The following is a 26,560-nucleotide window of genomic DNA, read 5'->3' on the forward strand; positions in this document are numbered from 1 at the left end:
TCAATCAATCAATCAATCAATCGTATTTATTGAGTGCTTAGTGTGTGCAGAGCACTGTACTAAGCGCTTGGGAAGTCCAAGTTGGCAACATCTAGAGACAGTCCCTACCCAACTGCGGGCTCACAGTCTAGAAGCGGGAGACAGAGAATAAAACCAAACATATTAACAAAATAAAATAAATAGAATAGATATATACAAGTAAACTCAATCAATCAATCAATCAATCATATTTATTGAGCGCTTTCTGTGTGCAGAGCACTGTACTAAGCGCTTGGGAAGTCCAAGTTGGCAACACATAGAGACGGTCCCTACCCAACAGCGGGCTCACAGTCTAGAAGGGGGAGACAGAGAACAAAACCAAACACATTAACAAGATAAAATAAACAGAATAGATATGTACAAGTAAAATAAATAGAGTAATAAATATGTACAAACATATATACAGGTGCTGTGGTGAAGGGAAGGAGGTAAGGCAGCGGGGATGGAGAGAGGGCGGAGGAGGAGAGGAAGGAGGGATGTTGCCAACTTGGACTCTCCCAAGCGCTTGGTCCAGCGCTCCGCACATAGTAAGCGCTCAATAAATACGATTGAATGAATGAATAACAGTAATTACAGAGAACAAAACCAAACATATTAACAAGATAAAATAAATAGAATAGATATGTACAAGTAAAATAAATAGAGTAATAAATATGTACAAACATATATACAGGTGTTGTGGGGAAGGGAAGGAGATAAGGCGGGGGGGATGGAGAGAGGGCAGAGGAGGAGAGGAAGGAGGGATGTTGCCAACTTGGACTATCCCAAGCGCTTGGTCCAGCGCTCTGCACATAGTAAGCGCTCAATAAATACGATTGAATGAATGAATAACAGTAATTATTATTATTAAATGCTGTTGTCTGACTTTCCAGTTGGCCCGGGGACGTCCCTTCCTCGGGGCAGCAGATGGCATCAGGAGGCCAGGAGTGCCCAGGGCGGGGTGGGGGTGGGCCCAAGTTGACTGGCATCACCCTGGGGAGAAGAGGGGAGGGTATCGAGGGCGGGAGGGGGTTGGATTTCCTGGACGCCACTTGGGGGTTGTGGGTGTGTCGCTTTGTAAGAGGCCTGACGTGTGACTAGGGGCCACACAAGCTCTGTGGGACCTGGCTGGGCCTGTTGCCTTTCCCTCCTCCGGCCCGGTGATTTTCTCTGCTGCAGCCCGAGAGACCAGGTACTGCTCATGTTGTACAACTTTATTCTATTGATTTTATTTTGTTAATATGGTTTGTTTTGTTGTCCATCTTATCAATCAATCAATCAATCAATCAATTGTATTTATGGAGCGCTTACTGGCTGGGCCTGTTGCCTTTCCCTCCTCCAGCCCGGTGATTTTCTCTGCCGCAGCCCGAGTGACCAGGTACTGCTCATGTTGTACATCTTTATTCTATTGATTTTATTTTGTTAATATGGTTTGTTTTGTTGTCCGTCTCAATCAATCAATCCAATCAATCAATCAATCAATCGTATTTATTGAGCGCTTACTGGCTGGGCCTGTTGCCTTTCCCTCCTCCGGCCCGGTGATTTTCTCTGCCGCAGCCCGAGTGACCAGGTACTGCTCATGTTGTACATCTTTATTCTATTGATTTTATTTTGTTAATATGGTTTGTTTTGTTGTCCGTCTCAATCAATCAATCCAATCAATCAATCAATCAATCGTATTTATTGAGCGCTTACTGGCTGGGCCTGTTGCCTTTCCCTCCTCCGGCCCGGTGATTTTCTCTGCCGCAGCCCGAGTGACCAGGTACTGCTCATGTTGTACATCTTTATTCTATTGATTTTATTTTGTTAGTATGGTTTGTTTTGTTGTCCGTCTCAATCAATCAATCCAATCAATCAATCAATCAATCGTATTTATTGAGCGCTTACTGGCTGGGCCTGTTGCCTTTCCCTCCTCCGGCCCGGTGATTTTCTCTGCCGCAGCCCGAGTGACCAGGTACTGCTCATGTTGTACATCTTTATTCTATTGATTTTATTTTGTTAATATGATTTGTTTTGTTGTCCATCTTATCAATCAATCAATCAATCAATCAATCAATTGTATTTATTGAGCGCTTCCTGACTGGGCCTGTTGTCTTTCCCTCCTCCGGCCCGGTGATTTTCTCTGCCGCAGCCCGAGAGACCAGGTACTGCTCATGTTGTACAACTTTATTCTATTGATTTTATTTTGTTAATATGGTTTGTTTTGTTGTCCGTCTCAATCAATCAATCAATGAATCAATCAATCAATCAATCAATCAATCATATTTATTGAGCGCTTACTGGCTGGACCTGCTGTCTTTCCCTCCTCTGGCCCGGTGATTTTCTCTGCCGCAGCCCGAGAGACCAGGTACTGCTCATGCTGTACATCTTTATTCTATTGATTTTATTTTGTTAATATGGTTTTTTTTGTTGTCTGTCTCAATCCATCAATCCAATCAATCAATCAATCAATCGTATTTATTGAGCGCTTACTGGCTGGGCCTGTTGCCTTTCCCTCCTCCAGCCTGGTGATTTTCTCTGCCGCAGCCCGAGAGACCAGGTACTGCTCATGTTGTACATCTTTATTCTATTGATTTTATTTTGTTAATATGATTTGTTTTGTTGTCCATCTTATCAATCAATCAATCAATCAATCAATCAATTGTATTTATTGAGCGCTTCCTGACTGGGCCTGTTGTCTTTCCCTCCTCCGGCCCGGTGATTTTCTCTGCCGCAGCCCGAGAGACCAGGTACTGCTCATGTTGTACAACTTTATTCTATTGATTTTATTTTGTTAATATGGTTTGTTTTGTTGTCCGTCTCAATCAATCAATCAATGAATCAATCAATCAATCAATCAATCAATCATATTTATTGAGCGCTTACTGGCTGGACCTGCTGTCTTTCCCTCCTCTGGCCCGGTGATTTTCTCTGCCGCAGCCCGAGAGACCAGGTACTGCTCATGCTGTACATCTTTATTCTATTGATTTTATTTTGTTAATATGGTTTTTTTTGTTGTCTGTCTCAATCCATCAATCCAATCAATCAATCAATCAATCGTATTTATTGAGCGCTTACTGGCTGGGCCTGTTGCCTTTCCCTCCTCCAGCCTGGTGATTTTCTCTGCCGCAGCCCGAGAGACCAGGTACTGCTCATGTTGTACATCTTTATTCTATTGATTTTATTTTGTTAATATGATTTGTTTTGTTGTCCATCTTATCAATCAATCAATCAATCAATCAATCAATTGTATTTATTGAGCGCTTCCTGACTGGGCCTGTTGTCTTTCCCTCCTCCGGCCCGGTGATTTTCTCTGCCGCAGCCCGAGAGACCAGGTACTGCTCATGTTGTACAACTTTATTCTATTGATTTTATTTTGTTAATATGGTTTGTTTTGTTGTCCGTCTCAATCAATCAATCAATCAATCAATCAATCGTATTTATTGAGCACTTACTGGCTGGACCTGCTGTCTTTCCTTCCTCCAGCCCGGTGATTTTCTCTGCCGCAGCCCAAGCGACCAGGTACTGCTCGTGTTGTACATCTTTATTCTACTGATTTTATTTTGTTAATATGGTTTGTTTTGTTGTCCGTCTCAATCAATCAATCAATCAATCGTATTTATTGAGCGCTTACTGTGTGCAGAGCACTGTACTAACCGCTTGGGAAGTACAAGTTGGCAACATATAGAGACAGTTGCTACCCAACAGCGGGCTCACAGTCTAGAAGGGGGAGACAGAGAACAAAACCAAACATACTAACAAAATAAAATAAATAGAATAGACTGTGAGCCCGCTGTCGGGTAGGGACCGCCTCTAGATGTTGCCAACTTGGACTTCCCAAGCGCTTAGTCCAGTGCTCTGCACACAGTAAGTGCTCAATAAATACGGTTGAATGAATGAATGAATGCTCAGAACCAGGGGTCGGTCCCGGGGTGGGGGCGTCTCCCTGGGGCGGGGGGCAGAAGCCGGCAACCCCCAAGGGCAGGGGAAGCTCAGGACTTAAATTTATCCTTCTAAACGTAGCTCCACTGCTAATTCTGTGGTATTGTCCTCTCCCAAGCGCTCAGTACAGTGCTCTGCACACAGTAAGCGCTCAATAAATAGCCTCATAGCTCTATTGTGGGCAGGGAATGTGTCTGCTAATTCTGTGGAATTGTCCTCTCCCAAGTGCCCAGTTTACTGCTCTGCACACAGTAAGCGCTCAATAAATAGCCTCCTAGCTCCACTGTGGGCAGGGAATGTGTCTGCTAATTCTGTGGAATTGTCCTCTCCCAAGCGCCCAGTACAGTGCTCTGCACACAGTAAGAGCTCAGTAAATAGCCTCCTAGCTCCACTGTGGGCAGGGAATGTGTCTGCTAATTCTGTGGTATTGTCCTCTCCCAAGCGCTCAGTACAGTGCTCTGCACACAGTAAGCGCTCAATAAATAGCCTCCTAGCCCCGTTACGGGAAGGGAATGTGTCTGCTAATTCTGTGGAATTGTCCTCTCCCAAGCGCCCGGTACAGTGCTCTGCACACAGTAAGCGCTCAATAAATAGCTTCCTAGCTCCACTGCGGGCAGGGAATGTGTCTGCTAATTCTGTGGACTTGTCCTCTCCCAAGCGCGCAGTACAGTGCTGTGCACACAGTAAGTGCTCAATAAATAGCCTCCTAGCTCCATTACGGGAAGGGAATGTGTCTGCTAATTCTGTGGAATTGTCCTCTCCCAAGCGCCCAGTACAGTGCTCTGCACACAGTAAGTGCTCAATAAATAGCCTCCTAGCTCCATTACGGGAAGGGAATGTGTCTGCTAATTCTGTGGAATTGTCCTCTCCCAAGCGCCCAGTACAGTGCTCTGCACACAGTAAGTGCTCAATAAATAGCCTCGTAGCTCCACTGTGGGAAGGGAATGTGTCTGCTAATTCTGTGGTATTGTCCTCTCCCAAGCGCCCGGTACAGTGCTCTGCACACAGTAAGCGCTCAATAAATAGCCTCCTAGCTCCACTGCGGGAAGGGAATGTGTCTGCTAATTCTGTGGAATTGTCCTCTCCCAAGCGCTCAGTACAGTGCTCTGCACACAGTATGTGCTCAATAAATAGCCTCCTAGCTCCGTTACGGGAAGGGAATGTGTCTGCTAATTCTGTGGAATTGTCCTCTCCCAAGCGCCCGGTACAGTGCTCTGCACACAGTAAGCGCTCAATAAATAGCCTCGTAGCTCCACTGCGGGCAGGGAATGTGTCTGCTAATTCTGTGGACTTGTCCTCTCCCAAGCGCCCAGTACAGTGCTCTGCGCACAGTAAGAGCTCAGTAAATAGCCTCCTAGCTCCACTGTGGGCAGGGAATGTGTCTGTTAATTCTGTGGTCTTGTCCTCTCCCAAGCGCGCAGTACAGTGCTCTGCACACAGTAAGTGCTCAATAAATAGCCTCCTAGCTCCATTACGGGAAGGGAATGTGTCTGCTAATTCTGTGGAATTGTCCTCTCCCAAGCGCCCAGTACAGTGCTCTGCACACAGTAAGTGCTCAATAAATAGCCTCCTAGCTCCATTACGGGAAGGGAATGTGTCTGCTAATTCTGTGGAATTGTCCTCTCCCAAGCGCCCAGTACAGTGCTCTGCACACAGTAAGTGCTCAATAAATAGCCTCGTAGCTCCACTGTGGGAAGGGAATGTGTCTGCTAATTCTGTGGTATTGTCCTCTCCCAAGCGCCCGGTACAGTGCTCTGCACACAGTAAGCGCTCAATAAATAGCCTCCTAGCTCCACTGCGGGAAGGGAATGTGTCTGCTAATTCTGTGGAATTGTCCTCTCCCAAGCGCTCAGTACAGTGCTCTGCACACAGTATGTGCTCAATAAATAGCCTCCTAGCTCCGTTACGGGAAGGGAATGTGTCTGCTAATTCTGTGGAATTGTCCTCTCCCAAGCGCCCGGTACAGTGCTCTGCACACAGTAAGCGCTCAATAAATAGCCTCGTAGCTCCACTGCGGGCAGGGAATGTGTCTGCTAATTCTGTGGACTTGTCCTCTCCCAAGCGCCCAGTACAGTGCTCTGCGCACAGTAAGAGCTCAGTAAATAGCCTCCTAGCTCCACTGTGGGCAGGGAATGTGTCTGTTAATTCTGTGGTCTTGTCCTCTCCCAAGCGCTCAGTACAGTGCTCTGCACACAGTAAGTGCTCAATAAATAGCCTCCTAGCTCCGTTACGGGAAGGGAATGTGTCTGCTAATTCTGTGGAATTGTCCTCTCCCAAGTGCCCAGTTTACTGCTCTGCACACAGTAAGCGCTCAATAAATAGCCTCCTAGCTCCACTGTGGGCAGGGAATGTGTCTGCTAATTCTGTGGTATTGCCCTCTCCCAAGCGCTCAGTACAGTGCTCTGCACACAGTAAGAGCTCAGTAAATAGCCTCCTAGCTCCACTGTGGGCAGGGAATGTGTCTGCTAATTCTGTGGAATTGTCCTCTCCCAAGTGCTCAGTACAGTGCTCTGCACACAGTAAGCGCTCAATAAATAGCCTCCTAGCTCCGTTACGGGAAGGGAATGTGTCTGCTAATTCTGTGGAATTGTCCTCTCCCAAGCGCCCGGTACAGTGCTCTGCACACAGTAAGCGCTCAATAAATAGCCTCCTAGCTCCACTGCGGGCAGGGAATGTGTCTGCTAATTCTGTGGAATTGTCCTCTCCCAAGCGCGCAGTACAGTGCTCTGCACACAGTAAGTGCTCAATAAATAGCCTCCTAGCTCCATTACGGGAAGGGAATGTGTCTGCTAATTCTGTGGAATTGTCCTCTCCCAAGCGCCCAGTACAGTGCTCTGCACACAGTAAGTGCTCAATAAATAGCCTCGTAGCTCCACTGCGGGAAGGGAATGTGTCTGCTAATTCTGTGGTATTGTCCTCACCCAAGCGCCCGGTACAGTACTCTGCACACAGTAAGCGCTCAATAAATAGCCTCCTAGCTCCACTGTGGGAAGGGAATGTGTCTGCTAATTCTGTGGTATTGTCCTCTCCCAAGCACCCGGTACAGTGCTCTGCACACAGTAAGCGCTCAATAAATAGCCTCCTAGCTCCACTGCGGGAAGGGAATGTGTGTGCTAATTCTGTGGTATTGTCCTCTCCCAAGCGCTCAGTACAGTGCTCTGCACACAGTAAGTGCTCAATAAATAGCCTCCTAGGTCCGTTACGGGAAGGGAATGTGTCTGCTAATTCTGTGGAATTGTCCTCTCCCAAGCGCCCGGTACAGTGCTCTGCACACAGTAAGCGCTCAGTAAATAGCCTCCTAGCTCCACTGCAGGCAGGGAATGTGTCTGCTAATTCTGTGGACTTGTCCTCTCCCAAGCGCCCAGTACAGTGCTCTGCACACAGTAAGAGCTCAGTAAATAGCCTCCTAGCTCCACTGTGGGCAGGGAATGTGTCTGCTAATTCTGTGGTATTGTCCTCTCCCAAGTGCTCAGTACAGTGCTCTGCACACAGTAAGTGCTCGATAAATAGCCTCCTAGCTCCACTGCGGGCAGGGAATGTGTCTGCTAATTCTGTGGAATTGTCCTCTCCCAAGCACGCAGTACAGTGCTCTGCACACAGTAAGTGCTCAATAAATAGCCTCCTAGCTCCACTGCGGGCAGGGAATGTGTCTGCTAATTCTGTGGAATTGTCCTCTCCCAAGCGCCCAGTACAGTGCTCTGCACACAGTAAGTGCTCAATAAATAGCCTCGTAGCTCCACTGCGGGAAGGGAATGTGTCTGCTAATTCTGTGGTATTGTCCTCACCCAAGCGCCCGGTACAGTGCTCTGCACACAGTAAGCGCTCAATAAATAGCCTCCTAGCTCCACTGTGGGAAGGGAATGTGTCTGCTAATTCTGTGGTATTGTCCTCTCCCAAGCGCCCGGTACAGTGCTCTGCACACAGTAAGCGCTCAATAAATAGCCTCCTAGCTCCACTGCGGGAAGGGAATGTGTCTGCTAATTCTGTGGTATTGTCCTCTCCCAAGCGCTCAGTACAGTGCTCTGCACACAGTAAGTGCTCAATAAATAGCCTCCTAGCTCCGTTACGGGAAGGGAATGTGTCTGCTAATTCTGTGGAATTGTCCTCTCCCAAGCGCCCGGTACAGTGCTCTGCACACAGTAAGCGCTCAATAAATAGCCTCCTAGCTCCACTGCAGGCAGGGAATGTGTCTGCTAATTCTGTGGACTTGTCCTCTCCCAAGCGCCCAGTACAGTGCTCTGCACACAGTAAGAGCTCAGTAAATAGCCTCCTAGCTCCACTGTGGGCAGGGAATGTGTCTGCTAATTCTGTGGTATTGCCCTCTCCCAAGCGCTCAGTACAGTGCTCTGCACACAGTGAGTGCTCAATAAATAGCCTCCTAGCTCCACTGCGGGAAGGGAATGTGTCTGCTAATTCTGTGGTATTGTCCTCTCCCAAGCGCTCGGTACAGTGCTCTGCACACAGTGAGCGCTCAATAAATAGCCTCCTAGCTCCATTGTGGGCAGGGAATGTGTCTGCTAATTCTGTGGTATTGTCCTCTCCCAAGCACGCAGTACAGTGCTCTGCACACAGTAAGTGCTCAATAAATAGCCTCCTAGCTCCACTGCGGGCAGGGAATGTGTCTGCTAATTCTGTGGAATTGTCCTCTCCCAAGCGCCCAGTACAGTACTCTGCACACAGTAAGTGCTCAATAAATAGCCTCGTAGCTCCACTGCGGGAAGGGAATGTGTCTGCTAATTCTGTGGTATTGTCCTCACCCAAGCGCCCGGTACAGTGCTCTGCACACAGTAAGCGCTCAATAAATAGCCTCCTAGCTCCACTGTGGGAAGGGAATGTGTCTGCTAATTCTGTGGTATTGTCCTCTCCCAAGCGCCCGGTACAGTGCTCTGCACACAGTAAGCGCTCAATAAATAGCCTCCTAGCTCCACTGCGGGAAGGGAATGTGTCTGCTAATTCTGTGGTATTGTCCTCTCCCAAGCGCTCAGTACAGTGCTCTGCACACAGTAAGTGCTCAATAAATAGCCTCCTAGCTCCGTTACGGGAAGGGAATGTGTCTGCTAATTCTGTGGAATTGTCCTCTCCCAAGCGCCCGGTACAGTGCTCTGCACACAGTAAGCGCTCAATAAATAGCCTCCTAGCTCCACTGCAGGCAGGGAATGTGTCTGCTAATTCTGTGGACTTGTCCTCTCCCAAGCGCCCAGTACAGTGCTCTGCACACAGTAAGAGCTCAGTAAATAGCCTCCTAGCTCCACTGTGGGCAGGGAATGTGTCTGCTAATTCTGTGGTATTGCCCTCTCCCAAGCGCTCAGTACAGTGCTCTGCACACAGTGAGTGCTCAATAAATAGCCTCCTAGCTCCACTGCGGGAAGGGAATGTGTCTGCTAATTCTGTGGTATTGTCCTCTCCCAAGCGCTCGGTACAGTGCTCTGCACACAGTGAGCGCTCAATAAATAGCCTCCTAGCTCCATTGTGGGCAGGGAATGTGTCTGCTAATTCTGTGGTATTGTCCTCTCCCAAGCGCTCAGTACAGTGCTCTGCACACAGTAAGTGCTCAATAAATAGCCTCCTAGCTCCACTGCGGGCAGGGAATGTGTCTGCTAATTCTGTGGAATTGTCCTCTCCCAAGCGCTCAGTACAGTGCTCTGCACACAGTAAGCGCTCAATAAATAGCCTCCTAGCTCCACTGCGGGCAGGGAATGTGTCTGCTAATTCTGTGGTATTGTCCTCTCCCAAGCGCTCAGTACAGTGCTCTGCACACAGTAAGCACTCAGTAAATAGCCTCGATCGACTGAGTGATTACACAGACGTGTTAGACTGTCTTCTAGACTGTGAGCCTGCCGTTGGGTAGGGAACGTCTCTAGATGTTGCCAACTTGGACTTCCCAAGCGCTTAGTACAGCGCTCCGCACACAGTAAGCGCCCAATAAATACGATTGGAGGAATGACCGGATAATAATTATGGAATTGGTTCATTCATTCATCCAGTCAGCCATATTTATTGAGCGCTTACTGTGTGCAGAGCAGTGTACTAAGCGCTGTGAGCCTCTAAGACTGTGAGCCCGCTGTTGGGGGGGGACTGTCTCTCTGTGTTGCCAACTTGGATTTCCCAAGTGCTTCGTCCCCAGTAAGCGCTCAATAAGTATGGTTGAATGAGTGAATGAATAGATGGGTATGTGTGTGTGTGTGTGTGTTTTCACAGACACGTGCAGCTTTGGAGGAAGTGTTTCTTTTGTCCCGGGTTCTGTCCCGATCGGGGGCCGGGGTGGTCGGTGGCGGGGTCTCGGGGCGTCCAAACAGTCCCTCTGACTCTGGTTTTTCTGCAGGGGCCAAGATGAGCTGCTTCTCGTTCCTCAAGCTCCTGATGATCCTCTTTAACCTGGTCATCTTTGTAAGTGCCGCGGGGTGGGCGGGAGTGGGGGGGACAGGGGACGGGCAGTGACTGCTGAGTAGAGTAGACGCCTACGCACACCTTTCCAGGAAGCCCGGCGTCAGGTGGGGCATGGGTGGGATAAGGAGAGGAGCTCAGCCACCTCAGACACCTGCCCGCCAAGTGACCTGAAGGACTGGGCCCCTGGGAACCTCCAGTCAATCATTTGTACTTATTGAGCGCTTACTGTGTGCAGAGCACTGTACTAAGCGCTTGGGAAGTCCAAGTTGGCAACATATAGCGATGGTCCCTACCCAACAGTGGGCTCACCCGGCCTGAGAATCCTGCGGGATTAAGGAAGTTCACTCCTTTCCTAGGTGAAGCACAGCAAAGGGCAGCCAGCCAATGCCGGAGATGAAGGAACAAGCGCTTAGTACAGTGCCCTGCACATAGTAAGCACTCAGTAAATACGATTGAATGACTGAAGGTAGACAAGATCCCAACCCTCCAGGAATTGGGTTCAGGAGGGAGGGGGACACTGGCTCAAGAAGACTTCCAAGGAAGGGGCTTTCTAGAGTGTGAGCCCACTGTTGGGTAGGGAGAAGGTACAAGCGTTTAGTACAGTGCTCTGCACACAGTAAGCGCTCAGTAAATAGGATTGAATGAATGAAGGTAGATGAGATCCCATCCCTCCAGGAATTGGGTTCAGGAGGGAGGGGGACACTGGCTCAAAAGAAGACTTCCAAGGAAGGAGCTTTCTAGACTGTGAGCCCGCTGTTGGGTAGGGAGAAGGTACAAGTGCTTAGTACAGTGCTCTGCACACAGTAAGCACTCAGTAAATAGGATTGAATGAATGAAGGTAGACAAGATTCCAACCCTCCAGGAATTGGGTTCAGGAGGGAGGGGGACATTTGCCCAAGAAGACTTCCAAGGAAGGGGCTTTCTGGACTGTGAGCCCGCTGTTGGGTAGGGAGAAGGTACAAGCGCTTAGTACAGTGCTCTGCACACAGTAAGCGCTCAGTAAATACGATTGAATGAATGAGGGTAGACAAGATCCCAACCCTCCAGGAATTGGGTTCAGGAGGGAGGGGGACACTGGCTCAAAACAAGACTTCCAAAGAAGGAGCTTTCTAGACTGTGAGCCCACTGTTGGGTAGGGAGAAGGAACAAGCGCTTAGTACAGTGCTCTGCACACAGTAAGCGCTCAGTAAATATGATTGAATGAATGAAGGTAGATGAGATCCCATCCCTCCAGGAATTGGGTTCAGGAGGGAGGGGAACACTGGCTCAAGAAGACTTCCAAGGAAGGGGCTTTCTAGACTGTGAGCCCGCTGTTGGGTAGGGAGAAGGTACAAGCGCTTAGTACAGTGCTCTGCACACAGTAAGCGCTCAGTAAATACGATTGAATGAATGAAGGCCCACTGTTGGGTAGGGACTGTCTCTATATGCTGCCAACTTGGACTTCCCAAACGCTTAGTACAGTGCTCTGCACACAGTAAGCGCTCAATAAATACGATTGATTGATTGATTGATTGATTGAGCCCACAGTGCTTTGCACATAGTAAGCGCTTAACAAATACCAACATTATTATTATTATTATACTAAGCGCTTGGGAAGTACAAGTTTGGCAAAGCCCTCCCCCTTCTAATAATAATAATAATAGTGGCATTTATTAAGCGCTTGCTATGTGCCAAGCACTGTTCTAAGCGTTGGGGAGACTGTGAGCCCCCTTTTGGGTAGGGACCGTCTCTCTATGTTGCCAACTTGGACTTCCCAAGCGCTTAGTCCAGTGCTCTGCACACAGTAAGCGCTCAATAAAGATGACTGAATGATTGAATGACCGTCAACTTGGACTTCCCAAGCGCTTAGTCCAGTGCTCTGCACACAGTAAGCCCTCAATAAATATGATTGAATGATTGAATGACCATCAACTTGGACTTCCCAAGCGCTTAGTCCAGTGCTCTGCACACAGTAAGCGCTCAATAAAGATGATTGAATGAATGAATGACCGTCCCTATATGTTGCCAACTTGGACTTCCTAAGCGCTTAGTCCAGTGCTCTGCACACAGTAAGCGCTCAATAAAGACGATTGAATGAATGAATGACCGTCCCTATATGTTGCCAACTCGTACTTCCCAAGCGCTTAGTCCAGTGCTCTGCACACAGTAAGCGCTCAATAAATACCATTGAATGATTGAATGACCGTCAACTTGGACTTCCCAAGCGCTTAGTCCAGTGCTCTGCACACAGTAAGCGCTCAATAAAGACAATTGAATGAATGAATGACCGTCCCTATATATGTTGCCAACTTGGACTTCCCAAGCGCTTAGTCCAGTGCTCTGCACACAGTAAGCGCTCAATAAATACGAAGGAATGAATGTTGGGTAGGGACCGTCTCTATATGTTGCCAACTTGGACTTCCCAAGCGCTTAGTCCAGTGCTCTGCACACAGTAAGCGCTCAATAAATACGATTGAGTGAATGATGGAATGGAAATCCAGAGCCGGTCACCCACAGGGTGGGAGCCGGGCCCAGGAGGGCGGGTGGAGGTCCCAGATCATCCAGGAAGGCTTCCTGGAGTGGGTGGGTATGGCTGGGGGCTGCCTGGCTCAGTGGAAAGAGCCCGGGCTTTGGAGTCGGAGGTCATGGGTTCAAGCCCCGGCTCCACCAATTGTCAGCTGGGTGACTTTGGGCAAGTCACTTCACTTCTCTGGGCCTCAGTTCCCTCATCTGGAAAATGGGGATTAAAACTGTGAGCCCCCCGTGGGACAACCTGATCACCTTGTAACCTCCCCAGAGCTTAGAACAGTGCTTTGCACATAGTAAGCGCTTAATAAATGCCACCATTATTATTATTATTATTATTATTATTATTATTACAGTGCCTGGCGCATAGTAAGCGCTTCACAAATACCATAATTATCGTTATTATTATTAATGCCATCATTATAAATTATACATATCTATTCTATTTATTTTCTTTTGTTAGTATGTTTGGTTTTGTTCTCTGTCTTCCCCTTTTAGACTGTGAGCCCACTGTTGGGTAGGGACTGTCTCTATATGTTGCCAATTTGTACTTCCCAAGCGCTTAGTACAGTGCTCTGCACATAGTAAGCGCTCAATAAATACGACTGATGATGATGATGATGAATGCCATTATTATTATTATTATTAAATAGAGTTTGGGGGCTGGAAGGCAGGGCTGGGGAAGAGGAAGTGTCTGTTGCCAAGGGGGGAGAGCGACATGGATCAGTGGATTATAGGGAACCAAATTTCCAGTGGTGGATAAAACGGATCCTTCCCACCGCCCTTCCCTCATCCGGGGATGCAAATTGCCCATGAAGGAGAAATGGCCTTGGCTCCTTGCCTGGCTCCTTTGGCTTTCATCTGCCCAGCCCAGGAGACTGTACCTCGTTCATTCATTCATTTATTTATTCATTCATTCATTCATTCATTCATTCAGTCGTATTTACTGAGCGCTTACTGTGTGCAGAGCACTGTACTGAGCGCTTGGGAAGTCCAAGTTGGCAACGTAGAGAGACGGTCCCTACCCAACAGTGGGCTCACAGGCTAGAAGGGGGAGACAGAGAACAAAACAAAACATATTAACGGAATAAAATAAATAGAATAAATATGTACAAGTAAAATAGAGTAATAAATCTGTACAAACATATATACCTGTACATATGTTTGTACAGCTTTATTACTCTATATATTTATTTATTTATTTATTTATTTTACTTGTACATGTTTATATGTACATACAGGTATATATATATATATACATACATATATATGTATATATACATATATACAGGTATATATGTTTGTACAGATTAATTACTCTGTTTATTTTACTTGTACATATTTACTATTTGATTTACTATTCTATTTATTTTGTTAATGATGTACATTTAGCTTTAATTCTGTTTATTCTGACGACTTGACACCTGTCCACAGGTTGTGTTTCGGGTCTGTCTCCCCCTTCTAGACTGTGAGCCCGTTTGTTCATTCATTCATTCAATCGTATTTATTGAGCGCTTACTGTGTGCAGAGCACTCGACTAAGCGTTTGGGAAGTCCAAGTTGGCGACATATAGAGACGGTCCCTACCCAACAGTGGGCTCACCCGTTGTCGGGTAGGGGCCGTCTCTATATGTCGCCAACTTGGACTTCCCAAGCGCTTAGAGAAGCAGCGTGGCTCAGTGGAAAGAGCCCGGGCTTTGGAGTCAGAGGTCATGGGTTCAAATCCCGGCTCCACCAACTGTCAGCTGGGTGACTTTGGGCAAGTCACTTCACTTCTCTGGGCCTCAGTGACCTCATCTGTAAAATGGGGATTAAGACTGGGAGCCCCCTCTGTGGGACAACCTGATCACCTTGTAATCTCCCCAGCGCTTAGAACGGTGCTTTGCACATAGTAAGCGCTTAATAAATGCCATTATTATTATTATTAGTCCAGCGCTCTGAACGCAGTAAGCGCTCAATAAATATGATTGAATGAATGAAAGGGGAAGAACTGCCTCCTCCTCCTTCTTTCCTTCCTCCTCCACTCCAAATGAATCCCACCCCCAAGTCCTCTGGAACACATCAAGCGCTTAGTACAGTGCTCTGCACACAGTAAGCGCTCAATAAATATGATTGAATGAATTCCAGTGCCTGCCAATCTCCTAAGGGCTTGGAAGTGGGAGGGAAGGAAGGTAGCTATTCCCTCTTTCACCCTGCTCCTTGGGAGAGGGGCCAAGACTCCTGGATTTTCATCCTGGAAGCCCAACGCAGTGCGGGAGACCCTGGATCGGGAGAGGAGGAGGGTGCACTGGAAGGGCCTCTCCCGGTTTTCCTGAATCTGCTTCTGGATGAGCTGGAAGGGTGGGGGGAGGCCAGCCCTGACCAGGAAGTGGACAAGTCCACAGGTGCTGGGTAAACACCCTGAGCTCTGAGAATAGAAACACAGAAACACACAGGATTAACCCCGTGGTGGCCAAGCTCCTGGGAATCAATCAATCAATCAGTCATATTTATTGAGCGCTTACCGTGGGAAGGACAGCTGGGTGGGAACAAGATCAGAGAGGTCACTGAGAAAGAGTTCATAGACAGAAATGCGGCGGGGAGGGGGATCTGACTTAATGATCTTCCCCCCCTCCTCGCTCTCTACTGCCAATATAATAATAATAATGATAGCATTTATTAAGCGCTTACTATGTGCAAAGCACTGTTCTAAGCTCTGGGGAGATTACAAGGTGATCAGGTTGGCCCATGGGGGGCTCACTGTCTTCATCCCCATTTTACAGATGAGGGAACTGAGGCACAGAGCAGTTAAGTAACGTGCCCAAGGTTACACAGCTGACAACTGGGATCCGAACCCATGACCTCTGACTCCCAAGCCCGCGCTCTTTCCACTGAGCCACGCTGCCTCTCCAATATCCCAGGGAAAAGGGTCTCCTGGGCATTGGGATGGGCAGAGGGGATGGCAAGTGGAACTTGGACTTCCCAAGCGCTTAGTAGAGTGCTCTGCACACAGTAAGCGCTCAATAAATACAATTGAATGAATGAATGAATGAACTGTTGGGGGCTCAGAGGGCCCAGCCTAATAATAACAATAATGATAATAATTGTGATATTTAACTGCACTGTACTAAGCACTTGGGTGGATACAAGCAGATCGGGTTGGACACAGTTCCTGTCCCACAAAGGGCTCACAGTCTCCATCCCCATTTTACAGATGAGGTAACTGAGGCACAGAGAAGTGAAGTGACGTGCCAAAGGCCACACAGCAGACACCCACCTCGGAAACCCCACGGGCGGACAGTTCTTCCTTAAGTCTAACCTTAATCTTTCTTGCTGCACCTCCAACGCATTTCCTCTTGTCCCTTAACTCCGAAATCCCCCACCCATGTAGCGAAAAGGAGTTTTGAGGTCACCTCTCTTGGTGAGCAAGGTGGCGGGGTGAGGGGGATAATAATAATAATAATAATAATAATGGCATTTATTAAGTGCTTACTGTGTGCAAAGCACTGTTCAGGTTACAAAGTGATCAGCTTGTCCCACGGGAGGCTCACAGTCTCAATCCCCATTTTACAGATGAGGTAACTGAGGCCCCGAAGAAGTGAAGTGACTTGCCCAAAGTCACACAGCTGACAATTGGCAGAGCCGGGATTTGAACCCATGACCTCTGACTCCAAAGCCCGGGCTCTTTCCATTGAGCCACACTGCTTCTCCTGACTGACCAGAGACTGAACAGGTTGGGGAGGGTTTGTGCGTCCCCACCTCTGGAAAACCTAGCTCTTATTACTATTATTATTATTGTATTTAAGTGCTTACTATATGTCCAGCACTGTTCATTCATTCATTCATTCATTCAGTCATATTTATTGAGCGCTTACTGTGTGCAGAGCACTGTACTAAGCGCTTGGGAAGTACAAGTTGGCAACATATAGAGACGGTCCCTACCCAACAGTGGGCTCACTGTTCTAAGCACTGGGGTAGATACAAGTTAAGTCGGACACCGTCCCTCTCCCACATGGGAGCTCACAGTCTAAGTAGGAGAGAAAACAGGTATTGAATCACCATTTTACAGTTGAGGAAACTGAGGCACAGAAAAGTTAGGGGACTTGCCCAGGGTCACACAGCAAGTAACTGAAGAGAAGCAGCGTGACTCACTGGAAAGAGCCCGGGCTTTGGAGTCAGAGGTCATGGGTTCAAATGCCGGCTCTGCCAATTGTCAGCTGGGTGACTTTGGGCAAGTCACTTCAGTTCTCTGGGCCTCAGTTCCCTCATCTGTAAAATGGGGATTAAGACTGTGAGCCCCACGTGGGACAACCTGATCACTTTGTGTCCCCCCAGTGCTTAGAAAGGTGCTTGGCACATAGTAAGCGCTTACCAAATACCGTTATTATTATTATTATCTGGGCCTGAGTTACCTCATCTGTAAAATGGGGATTCATTCATTCATTCAATTGTATTTATTGAGCGCTTACTGTGTGCAGAGCACTGTACTAAGCGCCTGGGAAGTACAAGTTGGTAACATATAGAGACGGTCCCTACCCAGTAGCGGGCTCACAGTCTAGAAGGGGGAGACAGACAACAAAACACATATTAACAAAATAAAATAAATAGAATAGTAAATATGTACAAGACTGTGAGCCCCTATGGGACAACCTGATCACCTTGTAACCTTCCCAGTGCTTAGAACAGTGCTGTGCACATAGTGAGCGCTTAATAAATGCCATTATTATTATTATTATTAATATTAATAACTGGACACTAGCACAATATAATATTAATAATAACAATAATAATAAGGCTTTGAAGGTCCCACAGCAGGACCAAACCTAGGAAATGAAGGGGTTGGGGGCTGGGATGGGGGTGGAGAGCTGTTCTCTCTCCTACTTAGACTGTGAACTCCCATGTGGGACAGGGACGGTGTCCGACAACTTTTATCTACCCCAGTGCTTAGAACAGTGCTGTGCACATAGTAAGCGCTTAGTAAGTGCCATTATTATTATTAATAATATTAATAACCAGACAATAGCACAATATAATATTAATAATAACAATAATAATAAGGCTTTGAAGGTCCCACAGCAGGACCAAACCTAGGAAATGAAGGGGTTGGGGGCCGGAATGGGGGTGGAGAGCTGTTCTCCTTCCAATAGCACAATATAATATTAATAATTACAATAATAATAAGTCTTTGAAGGTCCCACAGCAGGATCAAACCTGGGAAATGAAGGGGTTGGGGGCTGGGATGGGGGTGGAGAGCTGTTCTCTCTCCTACTTAGACTGTGAGCTCCCATGTGGGACAGGGACGGTGTCCGACAACTTGTATCTACCCCAGTGCTTAGGACAGGGCTGGACACATAGTAAGCACTTAAATCCGATAATAATAATAGTAATAAGAACTAGGTTTTCCAGAGGTGGGGACTGACAAACCCTCCCCCACCTGTTCAGTCTCTGGCCGGTGGGACTGGCGAAAGGAGGGCTGGGTTAAGGGAAGCCGGTTTGTCCTCTGCCACAGATGCCCCTTTCCGGAGGCCCGAGGCCCAGCCGGAGTCTTGTCCCTTGAAATCTGAACCTCCTTGCGTTTTTCCTTCTCTGGGAAATTTCCGTGTTCCTCCCTGCCTCAGTCAACAGCCCCCGGGGTCCCAGCTGGCCTGTTTGCTCCCGGGTCTGGGCCGGACCCAGGGTGGACAGAGGCCCGGGGCGGGGTGGGGAAAAGCAGGTCCCAGGTTCAAAGTCCCTGGGGGATATTGGGTGGGAGGGTCACTGGGACAGAGGCCAGGGGTGGCCGGGGTGGGGTGGGGTGGGGTGGTGAGTCTACATTGTGAATTTGGGCAAGTCACTTCACTTCTCTGGGCCTCAGTGACCTCCCCCGTAAAATGGGGGTTGAGACAGCGAGCCCCTCGTGGGACGGGGATCGGCTCCAACCCGATTTGCTTGTATAATAATAATGATGGCTTTTGTTAAGCGCTTACTATGTGCCAAGCGCTGGGGGGATACAAGGTAATCAGGTTGTCCCCCATGGGACTCACAGTCATAATCCCCATTTTCCAGATGAGGTAACTGAGGCCCAGAGAAGTGAAATGACTTGCCCACACAGCTGACAAGTGGCAGAGCTGGGATTAGAACCCATGACCTCTGGCTCCAAACCCCGGGCTCTTTCCACTGAGCCACGCTGCTTCTCTTGTATCCACCCCAGCGCTCAGCGCAGTGCCTGGCGTGTAGTAAGCGCTTAAAAAGTACAGATTTATTACTCTATTTTACTTGTACATATGGACTATTCCATTTATTTTGTTAATGATGTGCATCTAGCTTTATTTCTATTTATTCTGATGGCTTGACACCTGTCCACATGTTTTGTTTTGTCGTCCGTCTCCCCCTCCTAGACTGTGAGCCCGCTGTCAGGTAGGGACCGTCTCTAGATGTTGCCAACTTGGACTTCCCAAGCACTTAGTACAGTGCTCTGCACACAGTAAGCGCTCAATAAATATGATTGAATGAATTCCCAATTATTACCCCAATAATACCCCAATTATTATAAGTGGAGAGGGGCAGACTCCTGCAAGGGCAGTGAGGTCCAGGGGGCTGGCGTGGAGGGAGGGGGCACAAGGGGGGTAATTTTTGACTACTTTCTGGTTGACCCTGGGCCGCACTGGAACATCCCCCCCAGGTCTGTGTCGTGGGTTTCGGACCTGGGAGTTGGAAAGACCCGGGTTCCAATCCTGGCTCCGGCACGTGTCCGCTGTGTGACTTTGGGCAAGCCGCATAACTTCTCTGGGCCTCAGTTACCTCATCTGGAAAATGGGGATTTTATCTGTGAGCCCCCCACCCCGTGGGACAACCTGATCACTTTGTAACCTCCCCAGCACTTAGAACAGTGCTTTGCACATAGTAAGCGCTTAATAAATGCCGTCATTATTATTATTATTATCTGGAAAATGGTGACTGGGTCCAACCTGATTAACTTGTATCTACCCCAGTGCTTAGAACAGTGCTTGACACGTAGTTAGCACTTAACAAGTACTATTGTTATTAGTATTTATTTATTTATTTATTTATTTATTTATTTATTTTATTTGCGCATATTTATGCTATTTATTTTATTTTGTTAATATGTTTTTTGTTCTCTGTCTCTCCTTTCTATACTGTGAGCCCACTGTTGGGTAGGGACCGTCTCTTTGGAGCCAGAGGTCATGGGTTTGAATCCCGGCTCTGCCACGTCTGCTGTGTGACTTTGGGCAAGTCACAACTTCTCTGAGCCTCAGTTACCTCATCTGTAAAATGGGGATTGACTGTGAGCCCCACGTGGGACAACCTGATCGCCTTGTATCCCCCAGTGCTTAGAACAGTGCTTTGCACATAGTAAGCGCTTAACAAATGCCATGAAAAAAAAACTTGTACTTCCCAAGTGCTTAGTACAGTGCTCTGCACACAGTAAGCGCTCAATAAATATGATTGAATGAATGAATGAATAGTATTACTATTATTATTATTGTTATTTGTCTTTCCTCCACCCCGACAGCCCCGGTTTAACTCCTGGAGAGAGACATGGTGTCAGTCTCCCCCCACCCTGTTCAAACCCTTGTTCATTCAGTCAATCGTATTTATTGAGCACTTACTGTGTCCAGAGCACTGTACTAAGCGCTTATTGAAGGCCTAACTCCTCCTTTCCTCTTCTCCCACTCCCTTCTGCATCACGCTGACTTGCTCTCTTTATTCATCCCCGCTTCGACCCCACAGAACTCACGTACGTATCTGTATTTTATTGATTTATATATGTCTGTTCCTCCCTCTGGACTGTAAGCTCATTATGGGCAGGGAATGTGTCTGTTTATTGCTATATTGTACGTTCCCAAGCTCTTAGTGCAGGGCTCTGCAGACGGTAAGTGCTCAATAAATAAGATTTACAGACTGACTGACTCCCTCTGTGACACCCTCACCTCAGCCTCTCACCCCTCAACCGGGCTCTCCCCACTTCATCGCGGGCCTTCCTCAGTCAATCCACAGTATTTCCTGGACGCTTATCAGCACTGTACTAAACACTTTAAGAGTCTGCAATAGCGTGAGTAGGTAATGCCCTTGCGGAGATCGCAATCTTCCTTCTTCAATCAGTCAGTGGTATTTATTGAGCACTCACTACTGGCAGAGCACTGTACTCAGCGCTTGGGTGAGGACAGTAGGACAATAGCGATATTCATCAGATTGGATGCAGTCCCGGTGAGCCATCCAAGAGGATGGGAGGGCGGGATCTGAATTCCATTTTATAGGCGAGGAAACGAGGCAGAGGGAAGTTGTGACGAGCCAAAAGTCACACAGCAGGCAACAGGTGAAGCCGGGACTGGAACCCAGGTGATAATAGTAATAATGATGGCATTTGTGAAGCGCTTACTATGTGCAAAGCACTGTTCTAAGCGCTGGGGGGGATACAAGGTGATCAGTTTGTCCCGTGCAGGGCTCACCGTCTTAATCCCCATTTTACAGATGAGGGAACTGAGGCTCAGAGAAGCTGAGTGACTTGCCCAAGGTCACACAGCATGTGGCGGAGACGGGATTCGAACCCACGACCTCTGTCTCCAAAGCCCGTGCTCTGAGCCTCGCTGTGATCTGTCTCCCCAGCCCTTGCTCTTTCCACCGTGCTCCCTCCGCCCGTTGTTGGGTGGGGACCGTCCCTATATGTCGCCAACTTGTACTTCCCAAGCGCTTAGTAAGCACTCAATAAATACGATTGAACGAATGAATGAACCGGGCAGTCGGAGTTCAAGGCCCTCAAGGCACCAGAGAAAATCTTTTGGGGCTCCCAGGGGCGGGAAGGTTGGGGTCCCTTTGGGTGGAAAAGGGTCCGGTGTTGGGAGGGAGAGAGAGAGTGAGATAAACTGAGGCACTACGAAGGGAAGAGATCAGGAGAAGCAACCAAGATGGCTGCTGAGTGGCGGGATTGCTCTTTGATTTTTCCCTTCCCCTCTCCCTCTCCCCCTGGCAGCTGGGTGGAGGTGCCCTCCTCGGCCTGGGCATCTGGGTGACAGTGGATGGCGCGTCCTTCCTGAAGATCTTCGGCCCGGTGTCCGCCTCGGCTATGCAGTTTGTGAACGTAGGCTACTTCCTCATTGCTGCGGGCTGTGTCCTGATGTCCCTCGGCTTCCTGGGCTGCTGCGGGGCTCATAGGGAGAGCAAATGTCTCCTCATCACGGTGAGCGGGGGCCCTTCCTGGCCAGTGCTTCCTTCCTCTCTTCCCGCCCGAAATTCCCCGGTCCCCCCAGGACTCTCGACATCTCACATCCGGATCTGATGTGCGGAGGATCAATGGGAAGCCGGCTGGGTCCCTCAGCTCTCGCTCCACCCAGGGTTTCCCATCCGGAGCCAACATTCATCCACTCATATTTATCAATCAATCAATCAGTCGTATTTATTGAGCGCTTACTGCGTGCGAAGCGCTTGGGAGAGTACTCCGGGGCAATAAGGGGTGACTGCCCCACGGCCCAGGCCCGGAGTGGGGAGCGATGGGTCGTTTGGGTCACTCCCGACGGGAGGAAACTCGCAGCTCAGTTTGGGGAGAAAGGAGGGAGGGTCCCGGTCGGCAGAGGGGGGACCCTGACCCTCCACCCCTTCCCGCCCAGTTCTTCAGCATTCTCCTCATCATATTTGTGGCCGAAATCGCCGTGGCAGTGGTTGTCCTGGTCTACACCTCACTGGTAGGGCTGGGGGGGAGGCGGGAGTGGCGGGGGCTGAGGCGGGGAGGAGGGATGGGCCGGCGCTGGGGGTCCCCGAGGCCCCTGCCCGGACCCAGGCCAGGGATTCAGGGCCCGATTTTCCCGCTAGGCCGAGGTTCTCCTGCAAAACCTCGTGGTGCCCATGATCAAGAAAGAGTACGGGGCGCAGAAGGATATCACGCAAGCCTGGAACAGCACCATGGAGGGGGTGAGTCCACCCTCTCTGTCGTCCCCCCCACCGCTTGACATCTCTTGACATCCCAGATCCGGACCTGACGCGCGAAGGATCCTGGGAAGCCGACCGGGCTCCTCCGCTCCCGCCCCACCCGGGGTTCCCCACCTGGAACCAACGTTCATCCAGTTGTATTTATAATAATAATGATAATAATGGCATTTATTAAGCGCTTACTATGTGCAAAGCACTGTTCTAAGCGCTGGGGAGGTTACAAGATGATCAGGTTGTCCCACTGGGGGCTCACAGTCTTCATTCCCATTTTACAGATGAGGGAACATGAGGCCCAGAGAAGTGAAGTGACTTGCCCAGAGTCACACAGCTGACAACTGGCGGAGATACAAGGAGATAAAGTTGTCCCACGGGGGGCTCACGGTCTTAATCCCCATTTTACAGAAGAGGGAACTGAGGCCCAGAGAAGTGAAGTGACTTGCCCAAAGTCACCCAGCTGACGGTCGGCAGAGCCAGGATTCGAACCCACTGCCTCTGACTCCAAAGCCCGGGCTCTTTCCGCTGAGCCACGTGACTGCGTGCAAAGCACTGTCCAGGCGGACCCAAGCGCTGTCGGGGGTGTTTCCACACTTCAGTCATTCATTCAGTCAATCAATCAATCGTATTTATTGAGCGCTTACTGTGTGCAGAGCGCTTGGGAAATACAAGTTGGCACCATATAGAGACGGTCCCTACCCAGCAGCGGGCTCGCAGTCTAGAAGGGGGAGACAGAGAACAAAACCAAGCATATTAACAAAATAAAATAATCAGTCGTATTCACTCTGTGCGCAGAGCACTGTACTAAGCACTCGGAGGAGTCCGATAGACCCATAAACAGCCACGTCCCCTCCCGCAACGACTTTTTAGACTGTGAGCCCACTGTTGGGTAGGGACTGTCTCTATATGTTGCCAATTTGTACTTCCCAAGCGCTTAGTACAGTGCTCTGCACATAGTAAGCGCTCAATAAATACGATTGACGATGATGATGATGATGACTTCCAATAGGGTCTCCGCCCCAGACCCTCGTCCGGTCGGGGTGTGGATCGGGCTGGGGAAGGAGGGACCCAGAAGATGTTTGTTAGTATGTTTGGTTTTGTTCTCTGTCTCCCATTTTAGACTGTGAGCCCACTGTTGGGTAGGGACCATCTCTCTATGTTGCCAACTTGGACTTCCCAAGCGCTTAGTACAGTGCTCTGCACATAGTAAGCGCTCAATAAATACGATTGATGATTGATGATGACCCTTCCTTCCTCTCCCCCTCGTCCCCCTCTCCACCCCCCCCATCTTACCTCCTTCCCTTCCCCACAGCACCTGTATATATGGATATATGGTTGTACAGATTTATTACTCTATTTATTTATTTATTTATTTTTCTTACTTGTACATTTCTATCCCATTTATTTCATTTTGTTGGTATGTTTGGTTCTGTTCTCTGTCTCCCCCTTTTAGACTGTGAGCCCGCTGTTGGGTAGGGACTGTCTCTATGTGTTGCCAATTTGTACTTCCCAAGCGCTTAGTCCAGTGCTCTGCACATAGTAAGCGCTCAATAAATACGATTGATTGATTGATTGATGATGATGATGATGAGACGGGGTGTCCCCTCTCCCAGCTGCACTGCTGCGGCTTCCACAACTACACCGACTTCAAAGACTCCCCCTTCTACAAGGAGCACAATTCCTACCCGACGTACTGCTGCTCTCCCGCCAACGACACGTGCTCGGAGAGCATGGCGGACAATGCGGCCGTCCAGGTACGGAGGAGCCCGGGATTCGTTCTCCCGGTTGCCGGGGTGGGGGGGTCTGCCCCATCACCCCTCGGAGAGCTGAGAAGCCAGGTTCTCTCTGTTTTTTCCCTCCCCTACGCAGGGCTGCTTCAGACAACTTCTTCTGGACATTCAGCAAAACGCTTCCGTGGTCGGCGGGGTGGCGGCCGGAATTGGGGCGCTGGAGGTGAGCCCCTCCACCCTTCCCTTCCCCACAGCACCTGTATATATGTATATATGTTTGTACATATTTATTACTCTATTTGCTTATTTATTTTACTTGTACATACCTGTTCTATTTATTTTATTTTGTTAGTATGTTTGGTTTTGTTCTCTGTCTCCCCCTTTTAGACTGTGAGCCCGCTGTTGGGTAGGGACTGTCTCTAGATGTTGCCAATTTGCACTTCCCAAGCGCTTAGTACAGTGCTTTGCGCACGGGAAGCGCTCAATAAATACGACTGATGATGATGATGACGTGGGTGGGAAAGGGGGGCGTTGGTGCGGGCGAAGACCTGAAGTAGCACGGCATAGTGGATAGAGCACGGGCCTATCCGTGGAGTTGGAAGGTTATGGGTTCTAACCCCCTTCTAGACTGTGAGCCCACTGTCGGGTAGGGACCATCTCTATACGTTGCCAACTTGTACTTCCCAAGCGCTTAGTACAGTGCTCTGCACACAGTAAGCACTCAATAAATACAATTGGATGAATGAATAATCCCTTTCTAGACTGTGAGCCCACTGTTGGGTAGGGACCGTCTCTATATGTTGCCAACTTGGACTTCCCAAGCGCTTAGTCCAGTGCTCTGCACACAGTAAGCGCTCAATAAATACGATTGGATGAATGAATAACCCCCTACTAGACTGTGAGCCCACTGTTGGGTAGGGACCGTCTCTATACGTTGCCATCTTGGACTTCCCAAGCGCTTAGTCCAGTGCTCTGCACACAGTAAGCACTCAATAAATATGATTGAATGAATGAATGAATAACCCCCTTCTAGGCTGTGAGCCCACTGCTGGGTCGGGACCGTCTCTATACGTTGCCAACTTGGACTTCCCAAGCGCTTAGTCCAGTGCTCTGCACACAGTAAGCACTCAATAAATATGATTGAATGAATGAATGAATAACCCCCTTGTAGACTGTGAGCCCACTGTTGAGTAGGGACCGTCTCTATACCTTGCCAGCTTGAGACTTCCCAAACGCTTAGTACAGCGCTCTGCACACAGTAAGCACTCAATAAATATGATTGAATGAATGAATGAATAACCCCCTTGTAGACTGTGAGCCCACTGTTGAGTAGGGACCGTCTCTATACCTTGCCAGCTTGGACTTCCCAAACGCTTAGTACAGCGCTCTGCACACAGTGAGCGCTCAATAAATACGATTGAATGAGTGAATGATTGGTGCTGGCTCAGTCCTGGAGGGCTTCCTGGAGGAAGGGGGTGCCCGTCCGGACCAGGTCGCCCCCCTGACTCTGTTTCTCTCCCTTTGCAGCTCGGTGCCATGGTGGTGGCCCTGTACCTCTACTACAAGCTGGGCACACCCTGACCCCCGGACGGACGGAAGGACCAGCGGCTGGGGCGGGGTGGGAACTGGGGGTGGGGGGAACTGGGGAGGGGGATTTTAATGCACAAATGGATAAATCGACAGGCCTCATCTCGAAGCCTGGGCCCGCCTGCAGCCAATGCTGAATTTGGGGGGAGACCCCCCCAGCCCCCCTAAAACTCTCCCCCTGGGGAGCTGGGGAACCTCCAACTGTTCACTGTAGGGTAGGGAAGGTGGCTTTTGGGCCCTTTCTCTACCTCCCTCGGTTCTGTGGTTGGGGGGGGATGCACCCCAAGGGCTGTGATGATGACCTCTCTTGCGGAGACTGAACGGCCCTGGTGGGTCAGGGGCCTGTGGAGGGGGGGGGGCTGGTTCCCCTGAGGCCCTGCCCGCCCCCCGCCCTGTGATCAAGGGGGGCAAGGTGGGTGTTGGGAAGGGCGGATTTTGAAATAAAAACCGTCAACTTTTCCAGAATGTGGGTTGTCCCCCTCTGCGGGGTGGGACGGTCCTCCTGGGGGACCCCCT

The 26,560-nt window shown here is 49.1% G+C and overlaps 1 protein-coding gene and 1 long non-coding RNA gene across 2 annotated transcripts; both read left to right on the forward strand.

Annotated features, from left to right (window-relative positions):
• The first annotated feature begins 2,625 nt into the window (after nucleotides 1–2,625).
• On the forward strand, nucleotides 2,626–3,143 carry LOC119940262. Its single transcript, XR_005454900.1, has 3 exons — nucleotides 2,626–2,747; nucleotides 2,938–2,950; nucleotides 3,107–3,143. It is a non-coding gene; the product is annotated as an uncharacterized LOC119940262 (long non-coding RNA).
• A 156-nt stretch (nucleotides 3,144–3,299) lies between these two features.
• Nucleotides 3,300–26,070, forward strand: TSPAN1 (tetraspanin 1). The gene is made up of 9 exons (XM_038760422.1): nucleotides 3,300–3,332; nucleotides 3,484–3,519; nucleotides 10,262–10,326; nucleotides 21,781–21,987; nucleotides 22,415–22,489; nucleotides 22,617–22,715; nucleotides 24,341–24,481; nucleotides 24,597–24,680; nucleotides 25,985–26,070. Exons 3-9 carry the CDS (start codon nucleotides 10,270–10,272, stop codon nucleotides 26,036–26,038), a joined length of 717 nt encoding a protein of 238 aa, XP_038616350.1. The 5' UTR covers nucleotides 3,300–3,332; nucleotides 3,484–3,519; nucleotides 10,262–10,269; the 3' UTR covers nucleotides 26,039–26,070.
• Nucleotides 26,071–26,560: the final 490 nt, after the last annotated feature.

This window comes from Tachyglossus aculeatus, chromosome 18 (assembly GCF_015852505.1).
Source record: "Tachyglossus aculeatus isolate mTacAcu1 chromosome 18, mTacAcu1.pri, whole genome shotgun sequence".
In the NCBI taxonomy this organism is placed as follows: domain Eukaryota; kingdom Metazoa; phylum Chordata; class Mammalia; order Monotremata; family Tachyglossidae; genus Tachyglossus; species Tachyglossus aculeatus.